The 23,215-nt window shown below is 45.2% G+C and overlaps 1 protein-coding gene across 3 annotated transcripts in view; it reads right to left on the minus strand.

Moving 5' to 3' along the window:
- Nucleotides 1-299: 299 nt before the first annotated feature.
- The window catches only part of arhgap17a (Rho GTPase activating protein 17a), a 56,525-nt gene continuing 33,609 nt past the window's right edge, over nucleotides 300-23,215 (minus strand). The window contains exons 7-20 of one of the 3 annotated variants that reach the window (XM_063220562.1): nucleotides 22,578-22,695; nucleotides 20,462-20,530; nucleotides 18,876-18,957; nucleotides 16,407-16,534; nucleotides 14,729-14,840; nucleotides 14,271-14,352; nucleotides 14,100-14,180; nucleotides 13,615-13,728; nucleotides 12,334-12,425; nucleotides 11,272-11,431; nucleotides 9,267-9,698; nucleotides 7,359-7,480; nucleotides 6,474-7,040; nucleotides 300-2,777 (exon numbers count right to left, since the gene is read on the minus strand). In XM_063220562.1, coding sequence (XP_063076632.1) covers nucleotides 2,641-2,777; nucleotides 6,474-7,040; nucleotides 7,359-7,480; nucleotides 9,267-9,698; nucleotides 11,272-11,431; nucleotides 12,334-12,425; nucleotides 13,615-13,728; nucleotides 14,100-14,180; nucleotides 14,271-14,352; nucleotides 14,729-14,840; nucleotides 16,407-16,534; nucleotides 18,876-18,957; nucleotides 20,462-20,530; nucleotides 22,578-22,695 — 2,296 coding nt within the window. In that variant the 3' untranslated portion in view covers nucleotides 300-2,640. Of the gene's footprint in view, nucleotides 2,778-3,735; nucleotides 5,625-6,473; nucleotides 7,041-7,358; nucleotides 7,481-9,266; nucleotides 9,699-11,271; nucleotides 11,432-12,333; nucleotides 12,426-13,614; nucleotides 13,729-14,099; nucleotides 14,181-14,270; nucleotides 14,353-14,728; nucleotides 14,841-16,406; nucleotides 16,535-18,875; nucleotides 18,958-20,461; nucleotides 20,531-22,577; nucleotides 22,696-23,215 lie in introns of those variants that run through there. The other 2 variants (XM_063220563.1, XM_063220564.1) reach the window with 2 other exon arrangements.

Below are 23,215 nucleotides of genomic sequence, written 5' to 3' on the forward strand. Positions count from 1 at the left end.
ATTGCAAGGAAAAACACATACACTCACTCTCACTCATTTATACCAAACACGATTTCCAACAAGCAGTGTTAAAGCCAGACAAGTGTAGGCTGGAATTGGTGCCTGCCTCATATGTGCGTGTATTTGGGAAGGGCGACTGGGGGGTTGGGGGGGTAGATGTAATGATGTAGGTGTGTATTTACCGTATGTTTTGTGCAATGGAATGAATGTTACGTCTAAGTCTGTTAAGTCTAATCTGTTCTACTACTTTGAACAGAAGACTCAAATCATGCACAAAGACTTCACACAGGGAAAAGTAATCATTTCAATTTTTTGTTTTAATGAAAATGAGTATTACCAAGCAGTCCTTTTTTTTTTTGAAGATTCTTTTCGAAGCTCAACAGTCCCTTGTTACCGAACGTCAGATGCACCATCAACAATTCCTGTTTCATAAGTGTAACATATCCTCGCTCTAAACCTTTTGTCTTGAAAGAAAAAAAAAGGATTGTTTAGTGTTTGAGGCATAAGGCAGCAAGGTAGCAGAGACAAAAAAAAAAGCTCGTTTAAAATGAGATGCCTTAAGTCCTTGGAAAATTATGCATAAGATTGACAAAGTCAGGTGTAACCGACTTTTCGCACATGAATTCCATCACTGAAAGAGGTACCATAGTTTACAGACTAGCACATGGCCTTGTACACGAGACGACGACTAAAGCACTGAATGAATGAATGAATGAATGTAACAAATGACAGTTGTGTGGCGTACAACCTTCCCCAAGTACCATGTCACCACCAGCTCTTCCTAGCAGTGTTTCTGGGCAATACGTTGGGTGGTTTTCACGCGGGGACATTAAAAGCCACCTCACACTCTGTGACGAGGGGGCCTTTGCGGAAAGTGCAAATGAATGCATTTTGTAGAGTTGTTGCACTTGGGACAAAGCAAGGAGGAGCAAAATGGGGACGTCACCACAAATTCAGTTTTCACTTGACCAACCCACAGTAATGCCTCATCAATACATTTAAAACAGGTGAGACGAAAAGTGGGAAAACAGATCATCATCATCATCGCGGTGTACAGTTGGAGCCTTTTTCCCCCCATTCCATGCGTATTACATACAACTTCCATGGAATATCCAAGGTGTTCATGTATGGGTGATCAATGGAGATCGGCCAACACTTCGAAGGACCTTGTATGGTGCAGTCAAGGAAACAGGGGTGCGTTTCTTGACAGCGTCATTGCTAACTAAGTTAGCTACTTACTTGGTGGCAATGCAATTTCTCATTGGCAACTTACTAAGTTGCTAACTGGTTAGCAATGACACTGTCGAGAAACGGGGTCCAGGGTACCAAAAGTCAGCAGCATCTACTGTAGACACCTCATACTCCTCATAGCCACTGACAGAACACGCCCCTAATGAATACACAAGGAGGCACTGATACGGTTTCTTTAAAAGAAAAAAATAAGAAAAAAAATACGACAAGAAAACCTTTCACCACAGGAATGTGTTGATGGGTAAGGTAATAAATAGAGCAAATAGGAGACAGTTCTCATACAAAAGCAGTAAAAAAAGGGTCAGTTTAAGTCTATGAATGGACTGACTGGAAACCTGCAGTCACCAGCTAGGCTACACTTTTGTTTTGTTTCTTTCTTGACTAAAGCGGCACCTTTGGGTTTCGATCAAAACTTCCTCTTCCTATAAAAAAGTTCTGCCAAAAAAAACCCTTTCCTCTTTTCGTCATCTCATGTCAGCAAAGGGCACTTCAATCACAAATGTGTGCGAAATTTCGCACGGTCTCACACATTCAACCCCCACACATCACAAAACACACACACGTTCATACCTCAAACCAATATTGTTGTCTACGAAGAACCCCCGAGTCACCCCACCACCTAGCTTTTTTTTCCTTCTCCAACTTGTATGGAAATCCCAGTCTTAATCTCATTGACATTTAAGGTCATCTTTGCTTTGATGAACATCCATGTGAATCATCAATGCTGCTCTAGCGCTCAAGGCTTCTTGGTCACAGTCTTCACCAGAGCTTGGGGGGGGTGTGTGTGGAGCTTTTGGGTTTGTCCAAAAACAAAGACCTTGGGCACTTGAGAGGAGGAGAGCAGCGGCGGGCCAGGCGGGGCAACTGAAGGCAGGAACAGGTTGGTATACACTTTGGTAACTAAAAGAGTTGGAGAGAGCAGCAGTGGCTTACCGAACCGTGGGGGTTTTGGATATGGGTGCCGTGGAGGGCTGGAGATAGGGTGGAGATAGGGCTGTTGAGGGGGTGGATGAGTTGCTGTCCTGGGGGCGGGGCAGTGGGTAAGGTCCAGCAGCAGTGAGTTGGGGCAGATGGAGAAGGAGAAGAGGGGCCAGGACTGGGTTTGTAAGTGGGAGAGTACTGTGAAGTCCTGTGGGAGGGGAGTTACCCAACTATGCTGTGTCGGGAGATGCAGAGAAAGAAATCAGGGGGTACGCAACGCTAGGGCTGGGTTGGATTGTAGTGCAGGGGGATACAGTGAGAGTAGTGTGTAGTCCAATGTGTGCGGTTACTCAACTATGCTGTGTTGGGGGACCCAGCGAACGAGAGCGATAATAAAGGGGTAGTGGAGAGTGGATAGTGTTCAGCGTGGCCCTCGTCTAGTGGAGCCCAGCCCTGGACCGGTCACTCTCAGAGGACGGTGCTCTCAGAGTCGAGGTCGGCGTCTTTCAGCTGGCAGACTGGAGGCTGCAGCTGAGGCTGGGGCTCCACGATGGCCAGCTCGGGAACGTACGCCCGGTGCACCCCCTTAAACGCCATCCCCGCGTCTGAGGAGAAGGAAAAGAGGGATAGATTTTAGTTAGAAGGGATGCCGTGCTGTGGTGTCACCTCCTGCATTCCTTATAGTACGAGAACATTCTGAGCCTGAGCATTTAACACTTGTTGGAAAACATAATGACTATTTATTCTCAATGCATACTTATAATTCATTTTTGTCAATTCTGTCAAGCCTGAAATCAGGAACTCTTAAAATATGACAATGATGACCATGCATGATTAGACATAATGTAAAATTACACTATAATATGTTGAAAAAAAATACATATACATTTAAAATGTATTGAACACATTTCAGTACAGCATGCAAATACAGTCTCATGTTAGCTATAATGGATTGATATGCACACACCATTCTTTACCAATTGCATGTACAGTATTTACACGTATGAGTGAGTTTCAAAGCGTTCAGGTATGTATGTGTTAAAAAGTTTCATGATCTGGTGCAGCATGCAGGTTTTCAGCAGTAAATTAATCACTTGGTTCAAGCCATTCTTCTGTGGCAGTAAAATCAACCTCTACAAGAAAGACAGTCACTTTGGTAGGCCCGCAATTAACTTACATTAAGCAATTTCTTAGTCGGTAAGATGTCATCAATTCATTGCATTTTAACGTTGTACATGTTGGAGTTACATGGGAAAGGCTTTTTGTTTAATGCTTTTTCCCACTTTTAAGACATGTTATATAAACTTACATAAGTGGATATTCTAACAATGTTCGTATTCTTAAAAACTTCAATAAAAACTTGGTCACACACACACACGCACGCACGCACGCACGCACGCACGCACGCACGCACGCACGCACGCACGCACGCACGCACGCACGCACGCACGCACGCACGCACGCACGCACGCACACACACACACACACACACACACACACACACACACACACACACACACACACACACACACACAAAAACAGTCTGAGGTTGATGTCTCTAGAACTCTTGAAACAGTATTTTCACTGGTTGACATCATTTTTGTCAGTGTGTTTGGTATGAGGTAAGACACTGGTGGTTATGAAGTGGGGTTGCAAAACACAATCAGAAAAGTGTTTTCAATTAAAAGAAGCAGCCAGCTTTCAACATCTCCCGTCTGCCCAACCCAAAACACAGGAAACTTTTAATGATGACATCATTTTTATCTAGCGGCAACACAGGCTACTTTGGAGCAGAGCTTAGGAAGGAAACAAATCAGCGAAATGGAGGTCAAACCAGGGAGTTATGCCAAACATGGCTGCAACTAAAGAAACAGTGTCTATGCCAGGGGTATTCAATTAAATGTCATTGAGGGCCAGTTTTTCCAATCCCTCCGAGTTAAGGGGCCGAACTATACGTATGTATTATGGTTGCCCACTATCAATGAAAAAAGTATGGGGGACTTCAAGGAGATGGAGGGTCTGGGGGCTCTCCCCCAGAAAGTAGAGGTGCACCGAAGTGAAAATTTGTGGCCGAAACCGAATAATAATTCATCACTTGGCCGAATACCGAAACCGAAACCGAATATTACAATTCAGTCAGAAGTGATCAAAAGTTAGGTTTTTCATTATTTTTAAATATTGCTGAAATCTACGGTGTACAATAAATGTTTTGACATGTTTTTGAAAGAAAATAAATGTGTATATGAAGTCTTCAAATGTTAGAGTAGAACTGAAATTAGTTTAATTAATGCCCATTTTCAATTCATTTTCTATTCGGCCTCCAATTCAGCCGCTCAATTGGCTTTCGGCCGAAAACCGAAAGTTTCTTTTTTTGCGTTTTCGGCCGAATATTTTCCTGAGGCCGAATTTTCGGTGCACCTCTACCAGAAAGTTTTGCATTTCTTAAATGTAATTTCCTGCATTTTAATTTCCTGTGTGTCCCGTTTCAGCTTGATACAGAACCCGTACTTTTATCTCTAAATTCCGAAAAATGATTCTGTATTTCAAGGGGCTTGTGGGGGGCCAGAAACTTGCCATCCAAGGGCCGCATCTGGTCCCACGGCCGCCATTTGAATAGCCCTGGTCTATGCATTTTAGAGCAAACATGGAAAGACAGTCTTATCAAATTAGTTTGTGACTGTGCTGAAACAGTAAGTGCTTTCTTTCTTTAGTTCAAAGAACTAACTTATGCTGCTCATAATGGAATCTTGGACAAAAATAAAATAGAATGCCAGTTCAGTGCTCTGCACTCTCGAACTCACTGCGCAAAGCCCTTATTACGGTCTGATTGGCATATTACCTTTAAAACACTGATTTTCATATTTGGGGGACATAAAAGCCCACTCGATAATGAGCAGCCTGTATTACTCATGCATAGACGGGGTGCCAAATTTGTTCCTAGGTAGCCTTTAGTCAGAGATGTTCCTTTACGTAGAACTTTAGTTAGTCACAGGCATTCTTTTCATGATACAGAGTGCCAGAAGATGCACGAGAACAACTACTCATAAAGAGCTTCCTTCCTTACTGGGAGGATAAAACAAGAGATCACGCATAAAGCTGAGTATGTTCCATTATGAGAAAACACCTCACAAGGAAATGACTTCCAAAACAACACACCCACTTGAATACACGTTTCCATTACCAATTGTCAGGTGTTTTGCAAGCCCACACTCGAAAAACAAGGTAACATATGTGACAGTAAACACATGAAGCCGGAGAATGTTTCGTGATTGTATTTGCAAAAATGATGAAGAATAAAATTTACAAAATAGACAAAGGGGTGCGATGTGAGTGCACAGCAACAATGATGATTTTGGTAGAGCAAACGGAGTAGTGGTTAAATTAAGGTCAAATCATCCTTGGGACAATAAAACAAACCTCGTCAACCTGAGAACCCAAGAAATCTCCTCAACCTGTGAAAGCATCATCAATATGGTTCTGTTAGTGTTAACTGCGTGAAGACACATCTGGCAAATTCAAATTCATTTTGTCAAGAGATGACCGTTTAATCTGATGAGAGGGCAATAACACAGTCATACTCAAACTCAGACCAGTCATACTCCATATCTTGCACCATATGAGTGTTAGGGCTGCACAATTAATCAAACTTAATCGAAAATCGCAATCGCACAGGGGGCCTGCCTTCGGGCATCCTTGAAGCCAGAACTTATTGACAGGCTGGTGTTTCTGGACAAATAAGCTGTAGGCTCTACATGTAAGCTTCATGCTATTCCCTTTTAAATAGTTGCTACAATTCAGTTTTACTTTGTTCCTCAATACATTCTTTCCTCTGCAGTAGTGTAGCTTGATGTGTCCTCATTAGGGGTGTAAATAGTAATCAAAATGTATTGATGCATTGATGTATCGCCCGGTGATTTAATCGATTCGCACCGTATCGTCGGGCATTCTTAAGTATGAAAAACAATCGCAATTGCATTAAGAAATCGAGAACGTATCGTATTGTCATGGAGGCTGTGATTTACACCCCTAGTCCTCATGATATAAGCTGCTCTGTGTCAGAAGTGTTTCACTAAATGCAATGCAATCAGGACTGGACTGAAACCAAATATATATTAAAAAAAAACCTGGACATTTTTGCCCGGCCCTCTCTAACTTCAGGACCAATCTCTAAGAAAATACAAAAACCCTCAACAGCATCAGCCTTAAATACTGTCGACCTGAATGCAATATAATTGTTTGGTGTTGTACTGAATCTATTGACAGCTTAAAACACAACCCGATGTTAAGAGCTCAGCACGTACCCATCATCTTGTACGCAGAGCCACAGATGCCGTTGGTGTCCGTGGCGGCCCCCGAAGACCCCGGCGGCTGAGGCGGCGGAGGGATGTTGGGCCGGTTCCGTGGTTTAGGCACGGGCCGCGGCCGGGGCAGAGATCCCGTCGAGTAGTGTGGAAACACGGGCATCCCAGCAGCAGGGGTGCCGTAGTCCTGGGGGGTCGTCGCGGACGGGGTGGTGGAGGAGGTGGGTGGGGGCGTGTTGGGCGGTGTCGGGGTGCTGGGAGGAGACGAGTCAGCTGAGGGCGGAGGGGTGCCGCCCCCCTGCATAGGCGGCGGCTGTGGAGGCGGGTGGTTGGGCGCCTGGATGGGGGGCTGGTTGCTGGAGTGGCGGCGAGGGGTGCTGCCTCCCGGCTGGGTCACCGTGAGAGTGGGTGTCTGTGCGGTGGGGGAGTGGCTGGACAGGGGTCTGGGCGTGTGAGGAAGGGACTGAGGGGTGCCCAGGGAGGTGTTGTGGGGACCCGTCTGGGGACTCGGCTGGCCTGGAGGGGGGATGACTGGCTTTGGAGGTGCAGGGGCTGGCTTTTTGGTGCCTGTGGATTGAAAAAAAATCACAAGTTAGGATGGATTAAGGAATTATATTATGGAGTATGAATCATTGTGCCGCATAGATTTCCTAGTTAACACAAAACAACAACTATAACAACGACGACAAAAATGATTTGGGCGTCTACTCTAAAGAATGATATTTTAAAAGAAATATTCTCATCTCAGTTCAAAGGAACAACTAATAGAACAGAAGTCACTCATGTAGACAGTTAGGCATATATTAGTTATTAAAATGTGAACACTTCGTAAAAGTATTTATTCATTTTAGGTCAAATGCATTGATATTATTGAGCATTTCTTGCCTCTGCGCGTCATGTGTGGACTGGGTCCTCCTCCTCCCGGGGTTCCCGTGTTCAGCTGCCCTGATCCTGCAGAGCCGTTTCTTTGGGGCGGGGGAGTGGACGCAGAGTCTCTAGATCTGGAGCTGGAAAAAAAAAAGCCAGAGAGAAAAATATCAACACTGACCCTTTACACACCATTACATGGTGAGATTTACGTTCCTTTGCACCTTTGCGCAATAGCCTGTCATACAATTTGGAACTTTTCTCTCTGGGACTTTCAATCGCCGTTACACGATGAGGCACAGGTGTATAAAGTTAGAATAGAAGTACTCATTAGGGACACTAGAATAAATGATGTATAAACTCTATAAACTCATGCACATTCAGTCAGAGTACCTCTACTTCTACTCTATATGCCTCTGTGATGGTTCATGTTCCTTTGCGCTTTTTTGGTCAAAAAGTGGAGCAAAGCTTGCAGTGTATAATTTGGAACTTTTCTCTTTTGGACTTTCAATCGGCTTAGATGCATAGTGGTGGGTGGCTCAAGATATTGGATTGTTTGCTGCCCACAAGTTTGCACATTGTGTAGTGCAACCACAGAGGCGTCTAGATATCCAAGTAACAAAGGCTTTGTCTCAAAGGGCAACGGCCAGATTGGATCAGAACCAAGAGAGGTGGGATGCATTGTGATCTTGCCTTGTGTAAAGGGTTGCTTGCTCACTAGGAGGAGTCTTTGAAGGAAAGAGTTGTGTTTTAAAGGAACAGTCCACCTCATTTTGGTAATTTGCTCATATGTCGTTAATGTGATACTGTCCCATTTTTGGAAATAAGCTCATATTACACCTCCCCTTTAGTTAGATAATTGAATTGTACCTTTCTCCTGTACTTTCAACCATTCTCTGAGTATGGCAGTGCAAATTTTACCTCCATGCTAGCAGTTAACATTGAGTCCTATGAGACCAGCTGGCGGCTAACTGGTCTCATAGGACTCAATGTTAACTGCTAGCTTGGAGGTAAAATTTGCACAGCCGTACTCAGAGAACGGCAGAAAGTACAGGGAAAAGGTAAAACTCAATTATTTAACTAAAGGGGAGGTGTAATATGAGCTTATTTCCAAAAATGGGACAGTATCACTTTAAGCCCTGGTAAAATATGAGACTAAATAGATTTTTTTTCTCTATTCTTGTTTGCATTGCCTAATTTAACAGTATAATGATGACATAAAAAAACACCTTAAATGTATGAAGGGTGGACTGTTCCTTTAAGTACTTTGGATACATACATTTGAGAGAACTGAACTAAAATTGAAAGAAAGTTAAATTTTACTGAAAGAATCTGGAAATAATGATAGCAAAAGAAATACTAATCATTTTCAAGTCAGCCAACTGTAGGCATGCACGGTTGACTTGAGTTAGTCATGCTTTAAAAAAAAAAAAAAAAAAAAAAGACAAAACCTTGTGTATCCATTCAAATTAAAAATTAAAAACGTCATGCTCTTCCATGGTCTCCAATTACAGTTCTTTCACAGCATACAATGCAGAGCCACGATTCATTTGGCCACATTGACCGACCGGGTGACTCTTCCTGTTGCTAGGCAACACAGTTCGCATACAGACAGACGCAACACTGACCATGCAGCCAGGCACACAAGTAGAGAGAGTCTGAGTCAGAGGGTTTTGTTTTGTCCTTACCTGGCAATACTGAACAGCATGCAGGCGGGTGGACAGACAGAGACAGACAGACAGACAGACAAGAGAACGACTGACTCAGAACAGACTGTGGTTTGGCCTTTACCTTACAACACTGACCATGCAGGCAGACACGCACATCAACAGGTCTGTCCCCAGCCACGCACACACATGCACCGGATTTGCTGAGTCAGAGAGAAAGCCTGTGCGCTCATGACGTTGGCGGTTTTGGCGCCCTTACCTGCTGCTCTCGTCACAGGGCTGGACTAAAAGCTGCTGTGCGGCCGCCAGGGCGGCTATCCCCAGCGCCAAGCTAGGCTGGCACATCTCCAAGCCCTGCTGCGGCCCAGCCGCCACCAGCCCTGGCATGGGCACTGCACCTGGGCCCCCTGGGCACCCAGCGCCCCCACCAACACCACCACCACCAAAGAACAGCTGCTGGGGCTGGAGCTGGGGCTGGAGCTGGGGCTCTGTTGGGACAGCACCAGCGGGTGACTGCCCTGGTACTGCCCCTGGCCCAGGCCCTGCCACTGCCAATCCAGCCGCCCCAGCGGCCCCCAACGCGCCCTCCACCGGAGGCAGGGGGGGCTGGAAGGCGGGCGAAGCGTGCTGCTTTCTAGTGAGCGTACCGCCACCTCTACGCGGAATGTGGTCCAGCAATTTGTTAGCAGTGCTATGGCACGTACGACACACATACAACACACACACACACAGAGAAGAGACAGTGAACACAGAACCCAGCCACCAAGCTACAAACCCCCTACTAGAGGTGTCAGAAACTCAGTTTAGAAAGTAACAACCCTGCCACAGATTCCTTCCAACAGGTTGGTATTATATAAAATGTGCTATTGTCAAGTTATTTGGGTGTTAGGTGTTTCCAAACAACTTGGATCAGCAGCAGACAACTTCAGAAAATCTCATCAGAAAATTTAGAGGCAATCATTCACGATGCGGCCTGGCAACATTGCTCTAAACTTTACCCTGTGTGTCTCGTTTCTGCCATAATATTTGTGCCAGATTCATGAAAATGCACTTCTGGGGTTCTACCTTGCCACTAAAAAGACACACAGAGTTTAATTGAAATCTGTGCTGGTCGGGCCCCAAAGTGTCTGATTTTACGTGAAATTACCCCGTTTCAGAGCTAGCTGGCCTTAATTCGTGGCAGGGATTTCTACTTTCTGAAACCCAGGATTGAAACCACTGTCCAGCTGAAGAGAGAACAGCATCCCATGATCCCAAATAATGACAGCAGAGACCGCAGACTACTAAACCTAAAAGTAAGATGATTTGAGGTCCCTGTCCCAGCTGGAAACCTTGAGTATCTCTTGCCACACTAGGTAGCACACATTAAAGTGAGTTCCCATGTGTCGCCCGCCTTTGTGTAAATCTCACTCAAGGGGCTCGGTATGCCTTTTTGTTAGGGGAAAAGATGTTCTCAGCATTTATCCGCAAGCGGTTTTAATTTTTTTTCTGTTCCCTTTCAGGGCTTCCTCTTTGGCCACATTTTAATCCCCCTTCCCTTTAATATTTTTGGCAATGTTCAATGATTTATATTATCCATACATCCTTCCATTAAAAGGTGCAATGCATCATTTCCTGCATTCCTTGCTTTGCCAAATATGCCAATCTCAGAGAGAGCGCCAGCACTCTTGTAGCACTTTCCCCCCGCTATGGGGGTTTTGAATTATAATTTACAGTAAAAACAAAAAAGACAAATGGGAAACCTGAAGGTTCCAACTCGGACGGGCCAAAAGCTTGACATAGCAGATAGATAGCAACACCCCCAACATGAAATTTAGTGACACACAAATCATTCGACAACGGTATGATTTGGTATAATGACACATTCCTTGATTACATTAGTAAAGACACAATGTCAATTTTGATCAATGAGGAAATTATTTACAGATGAGTAATCATTTGATCATTGAGAAGCTTGGTAAACAAATAAAAAGTGTGAGAGGGCCCCACTATTACTTTCAGAGAGGAAGATACTGCACACTCTTGTCCATTGTCCTGAATTTTATTTCCAGAAACAACGTTTCGCAAGTTCAGGAAGGCCACACTGGCCGAAACCTTGTTTCTGTAAATAAAATACAGCACGATGGACAAGAGTGTGCAGTATCCTCCTCTCTGAAAGTGATTTTGCACCCGCTACCTGCTGGTGTGTGAAACTTATGGTGTGCGTTGGTTTCCTCTTCCAAATATAGAGCCCCACTATTAACCATTTACAGAAGAAAAGATACCTGTCTCTTCGAGGAATTTCACAATCTGGTCCCATCACCATGCTGCCCGGCCTCTTCCTCTCTATGGTGCCGCAGTCGTAGTCCGGCGTGGTCAGGTGATTCACGTGGTTGGAGACGGGAGTCGGCATTGTAAACATCCCAGACACGTTGAAGTCCACGTCTGTGAGGAGAAGGAGAGGAGAGGAGAGGAGAAAAGAGAAGAAAAGAAAAGAAAAGAAAAGAAAAGAAAAGAAAAGAGAAGATGCTACATTAGCTCTAGTTTCTTTTTTGTGATCAACAATTGTATTGAGCAAAATTGAGGAAAAAAAAATAAAGACATTAGCACTAGTTTCTGTAAAACATTTTATTCACAGTCACAAAGGGGTAGATGGTTTTGTCATTAGACAACTCGTAAAAAGGGTAGGAAATAGGGTAGCAAATTGGCTATGGTCTGAAATTCTGAATAACAGATCATTTCTGTCTTACAGACTACTGGAAAGTGAGGCTGGAAACAGAAGAGCAAAGGATATTATCATCACATTCCACAGATTAATAGAAAAAGAAACTCTGGCTATTTTAAAGAAATACAAATAGCTACAGATAGCTACATGTTAAGCAGGATAGTCAGCCTGTATCATTAACACTTGATTATAAAACCCTTTGGAGTAATTGGCATCAACGTTGGCGTTATCCGTAACATAATGATTCAGATAGACGCATAATAAGTAGGATAAGGCGCAGCTGGTCAGTCAGTCTTGCTTAATTAAGCATTTCAAAGTGACCGGTGGATCTCCTCACTCCTCTATCACTTTTTAAAGATGCTTTTTTCTGGTCTTTTACGACTTTATTTGACAGGACAGTTTGAGAGGTGTACAGGAAGCAAATGGGGAGAGAGAGATGGGGAAGGGCCCGGCAAATGACCCGGGCCAGGAATGGAGCCCAGGTCGGCCGCATGGCAGACGAGTGCCCTACCGGTTGTCCACGGCAGGGCAACGTCTATCACTGTTTAATCACTGTCTGGCTGAGACCTCCTAACTGTGCGTTATCCGTTACACAACATGGGTCTGTGGTCAGTGCCTTTACCCTCGGGGAAGAACCAGTCAGCGTGCTGGATGATGGGTTCAATGATGGTCACCACATGGACCGAAGTGGCCGCCGCCATCTCTGCCAGTGTCCTGAAGGGGGGTAAAAGGAAAGAAATGTGGGGAAAATAAGAAGCATGATGAGTCATTCTGTGCAATGGGGGGGGGAAGAGGTCATTGAGTGTATAGCCTACAGGGATTTGAGGAAAGAAGAGGGATCATTGGCTGCGTTGCGCAACGGTTCCCAAACAGGGGGTCAAGACCCATAGGTGGGTCATGGACGTACCACAGGAGGTTCACGTAGAGAAGTGAATGCCTGCATAAAACCTATAAACATAGGCTGTGTCTCAAATGCTGCACTTGTGCACTTCGGGCACTGTTTTCCAGTGCCTAGGGCGCTCACGCTGAAAATTTCAGTTGAGCCAGTGCACTGAAAGTGCCAGGATGATCCCCTAACAATGGCGGAAAAATGCAGTGCTTGAATGATGGACACTGCATGCACTAAACGGCGGCCATGTTGACAATGACACGGAGGAAATGTGGCATTCAGTTCAGTAGAAGAGTTTGGTCAACAGTCTCCTAATTTTGTACATAATGTTGATGGGACACCAACATTTTCATGCCAACCAAAGTATTGTATGTGTGATTGCTGTCCTCTGGGGTGAAGGAAATGGAAATACAAGCACCAGACGCTGTGCATTGTAAACAGTAGCCAACTCATATTTTGGCGAGCTAATGCCATGTTCAGCCGTCACTTCCATCGAGGGCACAGTGCATAGTGCTCAAATTTTTCCACGACACTATGCACTAAAGACCTCAGTGCACTGTGTGCACTGTGCACTGACTGTCAGTGCACTGACAAAAGTGCGTCATTTGAGACACAGCCATAGTCTATGACAACACTGGAAAGAACAACCACATCGACTTGCATGGTTGATAAGTGTATCCATACTTTTCCTTTGGAGATTTTCAAATTTTAATGGACAAAATGTCCCAGCAGAAAAAGTTTGGGAACCACTGGTGTAGCGCTAGGACAGAGCATTCATGATGATGGCCACATGAAATGGAAGAGCATAAAGTGAAAGATCAACAATTATAACTTATCTAACTATAAACTTTATCTATGTACTGTACCAATTCCATTTCTTTTGTTTGTAGGACTTCATGGGTAATTTCATACATGGTGTATCCATGTGCGAGTCAGTGTATTTTCAGGCCAGAAGTGAAATCGGGCCCCACAAGTCCTCCTGACCCATTTTTACCCCGGCAACCCTGTGCTCACCCTTCATTTTTGGACCAGAGTAAATTGGGTCCCAGAACAATGGCGATGTTGCTTGGGGTCATCTTGTTGGTCTCGCTGTCTTGAGCCAGCTTGGTGAGAAACTTGACCAGGTATCTGCAAAAAAACCAGGAAGGCAAACACAAACTTAAGTGAGATGAGGGAGAGAGAGAGAGAGAAAAATGTGTCTTATTGTTTAGTATATGGCATGATTATATGCCCAGGCACATGTCATTAAGTAGGAAAATGTGTTGTCATGACAACCCAGAGGCGCAATGGAAAAGAAAACTGTGGCAACACTACACATTAGCGATAATTCACAGGTGAAGAAATACTGGGCTGTAATTTACAAAGGTGCATTACAGGTGAGTTAATGGTGCATTTACCCTCCCGCTACATCCCTTTATTCAGTCATAATGCCACAGACTCCATATGTGTTAACCCTTTAGCACAGGTCACAGGCAAGACAGAGCTTCCGTTTAGCTTACCGAAAGTTAGCTTTATTGTTCTTTGGTAATTGATCGCACACCACCCATAGCGCTTGCAGTCTTTTGTCCGGATCGGAGACACTGTGAAAGAGAAACAGTTCAGAGTTAAGGGTTTGACTTCAGTAAAAGCGTAGCTGCGAGAATGAATATAGTCTGCAGAGTTCGTCTTACCTAGACGCCTGGATCCACTCATCATACAGCTGATACGTCATTAAAGGCTCCGGCAGCTCCCTCAGGTAGGACTTAAGAGCGCCTAAAACAAGCAGAGACAAATCATTAAACGTTCTAATGATTGGAAACAAAACAAACTCCTAGGCTAGGCGTCTTTATTGCAGTAAGTGGAGACTGGCAGCAAAGGCAGTAAAAGGGAGGTCGTTCTGTGTAGCGCTTTCAACCTGCCATGGATGCAGTTTTTTCCAAAGACGGCTCTAAATTAACTCCTGCCAACCGGCGAAATGATGTTGAAATTTCAGTTTGGCCCATAGAAAAAAGAACTTAAAAAACACTTTGACCCCCTAGTGAGTGAGTGAGTGTGTGTTCAAATAGTAAGATAAACATCTACTAGAAATTTTGGTTGGTGATGAAAAAAGGTTAATCTAAAGCCCTGAATACAATATCTGATGTAATACCTGCAACAGCATGAGGATCGGAGTAGAACTCCTCCAGCTGTGAAGTGGAGCAGTCCAGAGCCGCCTTCAGCTTCTTCAACTTGGAGGCTCCCGCCGCGATCCGGAACAGACCCTGAAGGAAGATTTATCACAATAGGTTAAGTTGGTCAGCAAGCAAAAAAAACCAACAACAAAACTTGAAGGCTTTAAAAGCAGTGGTTCCCAAACTGGTGGTCAAGACTGGACCCTTTGCATAGAAACCTTGAATGTACCGGTATGCTGACACGGTATGAACTTGAATGGTTAATATGAATAAGTGACTTTTCCTGTGAAATTCGCATTAAAATTAAGCACTAGGGACAGAGGAATGGGGTCTAGCACACAGAGTATGACGGGGGAGGCGGGTTGTGAAAATATTCTTGGGCCCAAAAGGGTATCCCAGCAGAAAAAGTTTGGGAACTTCTGCACTAAAGCAAGTCAGTTTGGCAGCAGCGTTTATAGCAGTGACATTTAGAGAGAAGAAAATGTTTATGGCTTTGGTATTTCGAGTTGTATTTAAGGCTCGTTATACTAGAGGGACGCATTAATGCATTTCCGTCACTTCCACACCACTGTGGACAGGGGAGGTGACGTTTGCAGCTTGTTTTTTTTTTTTTTACCATCGCCACTACTGGCATATCGGAGTTGAAAGAAATGCCATTTTAAAAGCTGCAAAAACAAGAATTTGGACATTAGAAATGCTTCATTATTTCTTAATGCATTTCCGTCATCTCCACGCCATTGTGAACAGGAGGGGTGAGAAGTACGCCGCATGAAAGTTTACTGCGTTTTCATTACATTCATCTATTTTGACGACGCCAGCTACTACACCATCTTATGAGAGCTGGAGATGTGCGATTTTAAAAGCTGCCGACAAGAGTTTGGACATTAGGAATGCTTCATGTTATTCCTGGCCTACGTGCATAGTGGCTGCAGCACAGCACTTATTTTTGGACTGCATGTCGAGTCGCCGTACGTATATGAGCACGGTTGTGGTTTTCTAGTTTTCAATTTCACGTCCCATTGCTCTGTTGGAATGAAGCCACAGCTTGTTTTTTTTTTGTTTTTTTTAAAGAGCGGCTGTGTGACCTCTTGACCTTTTCAGCTGTCCCTTTGCCCTGGAGCTCTCTTGGTCTCTCGGTCTCTCTCTCTCTCTCTCCCTTCCTCTGGTCATCTCTCTCTGGAATGATGGTGATTTGCTGAACCACTTAATTTGTTAAAAGGTTTTCAAAGGTGCATTATGCCTTTGAGCATAGTTTGCCTTATGCCTTTGAGCACTGTTACACTGTTCGTGTACGTTCAATTTTCATTCTGTGACACGTTTACTCTCCCTCCATCCCACCAATCCATCTTCCCTCTCCCTCCCTCCTTCCATCTCTACCTCCCTCTCTCTCTATCCCTCCCTCCATCCCCCTTCCCTCTTTCCTTCCCTTTCTCCCTGCCTCCTCCTGTCTCTACCTCTCTCCCCCCTCCCCTCTTTCATTCCCTCATTCCTCCCCTTCATCACCCTCTCCTCTGTCCTTCCCTCTCTCCATCCTGTCTACCTGCCTCTCTCTCTCCCTCTCCTTTCCACCCCTCTCTCTCCACCCCCCTCCTTCCCTCCCTTCGTCCCCCTCTCCCCTTCCCTTCTCTCTCTCTCTCCCCCTCCATCATGACGTACCTCCTCCTTCATCCCGGTCTCCAGCAGCATCATGACGCAGGCCTCCATGGGGAGAGCTATTTCTCGATTGCTCCTCTTTAAGTGCTCGTCCAGCCCCGTTCCAAACGCTGGCTTCTCCGTCCAGGTGTCTGCAGAGAGAGGGAGAGGAAGAGAGAGAGAGAGAGAGAGAGAGAGAGCGAGAGAGATTGGAGAGAGTGAGAGAGAGAGAGAGAGGGTCAGAGGTACAGAGGGAGGAGGGTGAGAGGGAGAGAGCAAGAGAGAGAGAGTGAGAGACAGAGCGAGAGAGAGAGAGAGAGAGAGAGAGAGAGAGAGAGAGAGAGAGAGAGAGAGAGAGAGAGAGAGAGGGCAAGGGCGAGGGAGAGAGTGGGTTTAAGATGGGCAACAGCTTTTATCTCAGCTCAGTAAACAACAATTTGCATCAAAGACACACATCCGCGTACGCGCGCACGCACAGCTGTCTTGTCCGTTTCTAATTCTTGGCAAAACAAAGGGTATAAATGCAGGCGAAAAGTGACTGAAACAGTTTTGGAGACAAATTCTCCATCTGAAATATATTTCTTTGAATGCAAAGAAACATCTGACCATCATTCTGTCAGTTTTAAGTACAACATTTGACCAACTGGCCTCCACTTGGTTAGATGAAATGGCGGAAGTGACTGCAGTGCCCAGCTTTTTTGTTAAGAAAACAGATACACCACACATTGTGTATATAGAAACGCCAAACTTCAATAGCATTTGGCAATTGGACACTATTGACTCTCTCACAAAACAAGGCTGTGCGAATGGCATTTGCATTACTTTACTTTCTCTGAAAGAGAACATGGTGTGATAAGGTGGTAAAAGTGTGTTGAGGGGCCCCCCCCCAACACGTGAGGGAGGGCTGGGCAGATGTTAATATGTTTTACGACAGTATCAATACATCCAAGCTCCTAAAGTGCACACCATTGCCACTCCCCGTCTCGCACAACACTGCTGCATCACTGCCCTCTGCAATACTTTCTCTAATGGAAAACAAGGTGGGTGATGGGGTGGTTAAAGAGCCTTGTGTTTGCCCGAAAGGGGCCCCAACATCTGAGAGAGGGCTGGGCAGATGCTGCTAGGTTGGGGAGGTGAAGATTGTGCACATCCCAGGAAAAGGTGCAGGACAAAGGCCGACTGCCATTTTGGAGTGAGGAGTCCGCACACTCAAAATCCCCTTTTCCTTGTCCCTTCATTCCATGGCAGGATAAGTAAACATGTAGAATATTTTCTTCACCAGATTCTCCTGATTGTCTGAGATTCTAGGAGAATTTGATGAAGACGACAGTCGAACAGTCGAATCCTGTCCTGCCATGGACTGTAGGGACAAGGAGAGGGGAATTTTGAGTGTGCGGACTCCTCACATCAAAATTGCAGATAGAGTATAGTAGAGTACTTTTATTAATCCTGAGGGAAATTAAGGTGTCTGACAGTTTACAGAAATACACAAATACAAAACATACACAACGACCTAATACACATACGACTAGGACAACAACACCATCAGTAAAGTACGCTTCTCCAAAGGCTCAACATAGCCACTCCCTGCCTCACACAAACACTGCAGCATCATTGGTCTCTACACCTCTTTCTCTAGCTAGTGGAAAACAAGGTGTGAGGTGGTAAAAGAGCCTTGTGTTTGCCTGTGAGGATCCCCACCATGTGAAAGAGGGCTGGGCAGACCAGGTGTGAGCAGTGGGGAAAATGACTCATGTGCCACATGCTGGGAGCGAGAGAGCGAGGGGGAGAGAGAGAGAGAGAGAGAGAGAGAGAGAGAGAGAGAGAGAGAGAGAGAGAGAGAGAGAGAGAGAGAGAGAGAGAGAGAGAGAGAGAGAGAGACCTGTTTGTTTCTCACTAAACACATGTGGCACTAAGCTCACTTCACAGAACAAAAACACACAAAGAACCAGGCAAGGGAACCGGGGGAAGAGAGAGTGGGTAGAGGGGTGGGTGTTCAGCTTTGCAGAGTGTGAGTTGAGCAAAGGGAGCTGCACTGTGTTTTAAATAAGGCCACAATGCCATTGTGTGAAAAGGAGACCATGAGGTTCCACAGAACAGGCTTGAAACTTGCACACATATTTTTTTCCCAATCAATTTCCCAAAATTGTTAATATCAGGCCGTCCTATATTAGCATTAATGTACAATTAGGGTAGCTACTTTTGCCGTCCTTGGACAGTTAGCAAGACAATACTTCTGGATACTTAATGTGAAACATGAAGCAATACTTACTATATGCACATAAGATTGACTGCAAATGAGGGGTTGCAGCTCAAGGTCAGTCCAACAGCTAGCTTGCTGTTGGCACCCAGTGACATAACGCCATAATGAAGACTGAATGCCAAACAACAATGAGATTTCTGTTGATGTACAGTAGTTGACTGCAATAAGATGTTGCAGCTCGAAGTAAGTTCAATAGCTAGCTACCCTCAAAATATAACGGTCATAGTTACCTTGCTGTGCCTGGATGGTTGGCAGGAAGCTCTCCAGCACAGTGAGTGATCTACGGTGGTAATCCGCTTGTGCTTCTAACAGCTGAAAACAGAGCGCACATTGTAACACACACACACACACACACACACACACACACACACACACACACACACACACACACAGACACACACACACAGACACACACACACACACACACACACACACACACACACACACACACACACACACACACACACACACACACACACACACACACACACACTTAAGTGAGTGCAACCAGGAATAAAATAAACAATCTTTTTTTTTCTTTCACAGTCAGGAAAAAAATCCATCTTTTTTTGCTGCTCTTTTGGCTAGGGCCCACTTGAAAAAGAGGCAACTGCCTCAATGTGTTTTTACCCTAGTAAAATAAAGGAGAAATAAAAATCTGCCCTCTGCATATGGCTACAACACCATTCGCTGGCTTGCATGGTAGTCAGCACCTCTCCATGCAAAGACAATGTTTCTTATTCTTTTCTTTAATATATATTTTCCTTCAGACAGTGATGGTGTAGAGAGAGAGAGAGCGCGAGAGAGCGAGAGAGCGAGAGAGCAAGAGAGAGAGTGAGAGAGAGAGCGAGAGAGAGAGAGAGAGAGAGAGCGAGAGCTGGAGATGGGAAATTACCCAGGCCAGACCTGAACTCAGGTCCCCATTCTACAAAGTGACCGACACTGCCCCCCAAAGAAGACATTTACACATTTACATTACATTACAGTATATGACATGACACTTAGCTGATGATTTTATCCAAAGTGACTACAGTTATTTCTATAGGGTATTATTGGTTACAGTCCCTGGAGCAGTGTGGGGTTAGGCGCCTTGCTCAAGGGGACTCACTAGTTTAACGCCGTGTCGCCCGAGAGGGGCGGGATTTGGGTTGTGCGGATGGGCGGGATTTGGGTTGTGCGTACTCGTGGATTTGGGAGCTCGTGCACAGCTGTAGTGCTGGGTGGTTTTGTCGATACACAAAAACATTAGGCTACTTTAATTCTCAATCGGCGTGCACGAGGGTTGTTTTAGGCTACTTTAATTCTCAATTGGCGTGCACGAGGGTTGTTTTGTCCACATACAAAAACATTTCTTTAATTCTCAATCATAAATACGCCTCAATTCTAATACGCCTCATTTTCAATTCTAAATCAGTGGCACACGGCAAAACTGTTCGGCTATTAGTAACGGTCTAATAAATTGCATTGCCAGACTGTTATGGCATATTAATCCACAAACTGCTTATATACCTCGTTTGCAAAAACGGGACCGACTCAAGGCAACTGCGCGCAAACTTATATGAAGTGCACAAGTGCGCCATTTGCTTTTCTGCACCGTGGGGCAGCTGTCACTCTGAATGACGTAAGGCGCAAGTACAGCCCTCTCGGGCGACACGGCGTCAAACTAGTGAGTCCCTTGCTCAAGGGCACTTCAGCCATGAATGGATGTGAAGGGAGGGGTAAGGGTGGGATTCCAACCTGCAACTCTCTGATCTTAAGACCACCTCCCTTAACCTTTGGGCCAAGTCTGCACCTTTTTTTTCCATCTGTGACTTACCAGTACGTAATATCGGGCATAGTCCCCTTCTTTTGAGGAGAAGTTGTACATGTCCGCAGCCAGCTGGTCCTGAAAATGTCAAAGACACAACAAAAAAAGACAACATTCAAAACAGAACACATTAAAAGAAAATGTTTAAGACCTTGACTTTGAAATCAGGAAAAAAACTCCCTCATGTTCACATGGAAACATGGAACACAAGTGCAATATAACATTTCAAATATCCCAACTCTGGGCCCCCTGTCTCCCTGTCTCCCTGGGCCAGGGACAAGTGACCCCTTTGTCCCCCCTGTCGGCTTCCCTGCTAACCTCCACCACAATATCTTCACTACAGTTTGCGACATGCCTTTACAGGGGCCGGGGCCGGGGCCCCCCACAATGGATCATTAGGTCTTCCCCTAATAAGAGGGACACAAAATCGAAATGTTTACACACATTCAGCAACAGACCCATAACCATAGCCTCTCTCAACACAAACCACCATATCCTGCCACATCAGTGCATCACCTACTGTATGGAAGAATAGGACTTCTGGTCAACCACTTAAACATTTTTTTAAAAGAGGGGCACTAAATCGAAACGGAATGTTAACTATTTAACATACACCAGTAGTTACTAACACGCATACAGTAATGGATCGATCCCCAACCAGGGCCCCTCTCAACCCAAACCGCCATATTCTGCCACATCAGTGCATCGCCTATCGAGGAAAAGGGGATTTCTGGTAAACGACTTGAAGTCTCAAAGTCTTGGCACGCTTCACATCCATTAAGGTTTCTCCCTTGCAAGTCATTAATCTTTCATTGTCTGGTCAATCACTCCCAGCTAGAGGAAAGTGTGTGTGTGTGTGTGTGTGTGTGTGTGTGTGTGTGTGTGTGTGTGCGTGCGTGCGTGCGTGCGTATGCACATGTACGTGCGTGTGTGTGTAAGCATATGGTGTGAGCGTGTGTGCGAGTGTATGTGTGTGTGTGTGTGTGCGCGAGTGTGCGAGCGTGCGTGCGTGTGTAAATTGCTGGGTAATGAGAAAGCTGGGCCTGGATTGGGGTTTCCTGTATTCCAGGGGCCTGCTGCCGGCAGATAAATGACCCCTGTGCTAAATGATGTTTCTTTGTGCAAACTCAATGGATTAGTAGCCAGTAGCCGAGCAGTGGGGCAGGACTTCTCAAACTTTTCTGTTCTGCCGTATCATTTCTATTAGGACTATTACTGTATTAGGAGGACTATCATTGAGGTTGTGTGTTTGCGTGTGCCTGTGTGTGTGTGTGTGTGTGAGTGTGTGTGTGTGCGCGCGTGTGCGTATGCATGTGCGTGTGCGTGCATTTCCTCAAGTGAACCCCAGACAAAAAGAACCTCCAGAGCTGGTGTGGGAAATGTGTATGTGTATTTGGAAAGTGCTTTGAGAGAACTTCATTGCTGTGATACTGCACTATATACACAGTACATGTTGCATTGTATTGTTCACAACGTTTTTCATGAACTCCCTGGCATCGGACCACAGATCCCCAGGGGGGGTCCCTGTACCCCACTTTGAGAACCCCTGATTTGCTCGCTCTTGCTGACGAAGAGTTTCCATTTTACTGTACGCTCCCCTCTTCACAGGGGAAAAAGGAAGGTCTGCTCGGTTCTGTACTCGGTTAACACTTGGAAGTTTTAACACACAGCTACGCACGCGAGGCATGCAAGTGACCATACCATGAGGAGTGCTTCGTGGGCCTTCCTTGTGAATGCCTACGGAAAAATTCACGTCTTGACTTAATGGAAAGAGTTTAAATCCCAAAGCCTTCAAAGGCATTGCCTATGAAAGAACACCAGCTTTCGCATTCCATAGTTCATCATTTATGGATAACTATGAATAACTATGGTTGGTTCAAGTATAAGGCATAACTTTGGGCTAGACAGTGCCCATCGTGGACTAGGAACTGACAGAAAGATGCATGACCCTGATGCCTAGCGGAGGGGTCTCGATTTTTCCAAAGGGAGCTATTCAACAACAGAGAGGGACCACCTTTTAGGGGGCCTAGGACAAAGTTATCTGGGCCCCCTCTCTCCTTGGGCCCTGGCACAACTGACCCCTTTTGCGCACAACTGACCCCTTTGGCTTCCCTGGCTATAGTACCTTGCACATCTCCACTTTGTTCATAGCTTCGTCCACCTCCTCCTTGAGGGAGTCAGCCTTGGCCGTAAGAGCTTGAGTGTTGGTTCCTGAGATAATCGACTTGGTTGCCTGCAACCACCTGAAGAGGAAACAGAAACGGGGAGATTTGCAGGGGACGATTGCACACATTCACTGTACTAACTCACTTAGAGCAGTTACATACACATAGAATTCCATTTTTCAAACAATACTGTCAGCATTCTGTTTACAACGAGTTCCAGAATGTTCTGTGGAACAGTTGCCGAAATATTCCCGGAGCACAGTCACATTCGGATTGAATAAAGTTTACGTCTTGTGCATAAACCAATTACTGCCAGCATTCCGTTTAAAGTCATAATATTCCTCGCACATGACTGTGCTCACCGTGTGCCACACTATTCCTTACCTCCGCCAAGGTCTGTCTGTCTGTCTGTCTGTCTGTCTGTCTGTCTGTCTGTCTGTCTGTCTGTCTGTCTGTCTGTCTGTCTGTCTGTCTGTCTGTCTGTCTGTCTGTCTGTCTGTCTGCTCAAAAACTTATGAATGTATTTGGATGAAACTTTGTGGAGTTGTTGTAAATGACCCAAGGATCAAGTGATTGACCGGAACCAGGATTTGTTAAG

This window comes from Engraulis encrasicolus, chromosome 17, assembly GCF_034702125.1.
Source record: "Engraulis encrasicolus isolate BLACKSEA-1 chromosome 17, IST_EnEncr_1.0, whole genome shotgun sequence".
NCBI lineage: Eukaryota > Metazoa > Chordata > Actinopteri > Clupeiformes > Engraulidae > Engraulis > Engraulis encrasicolus.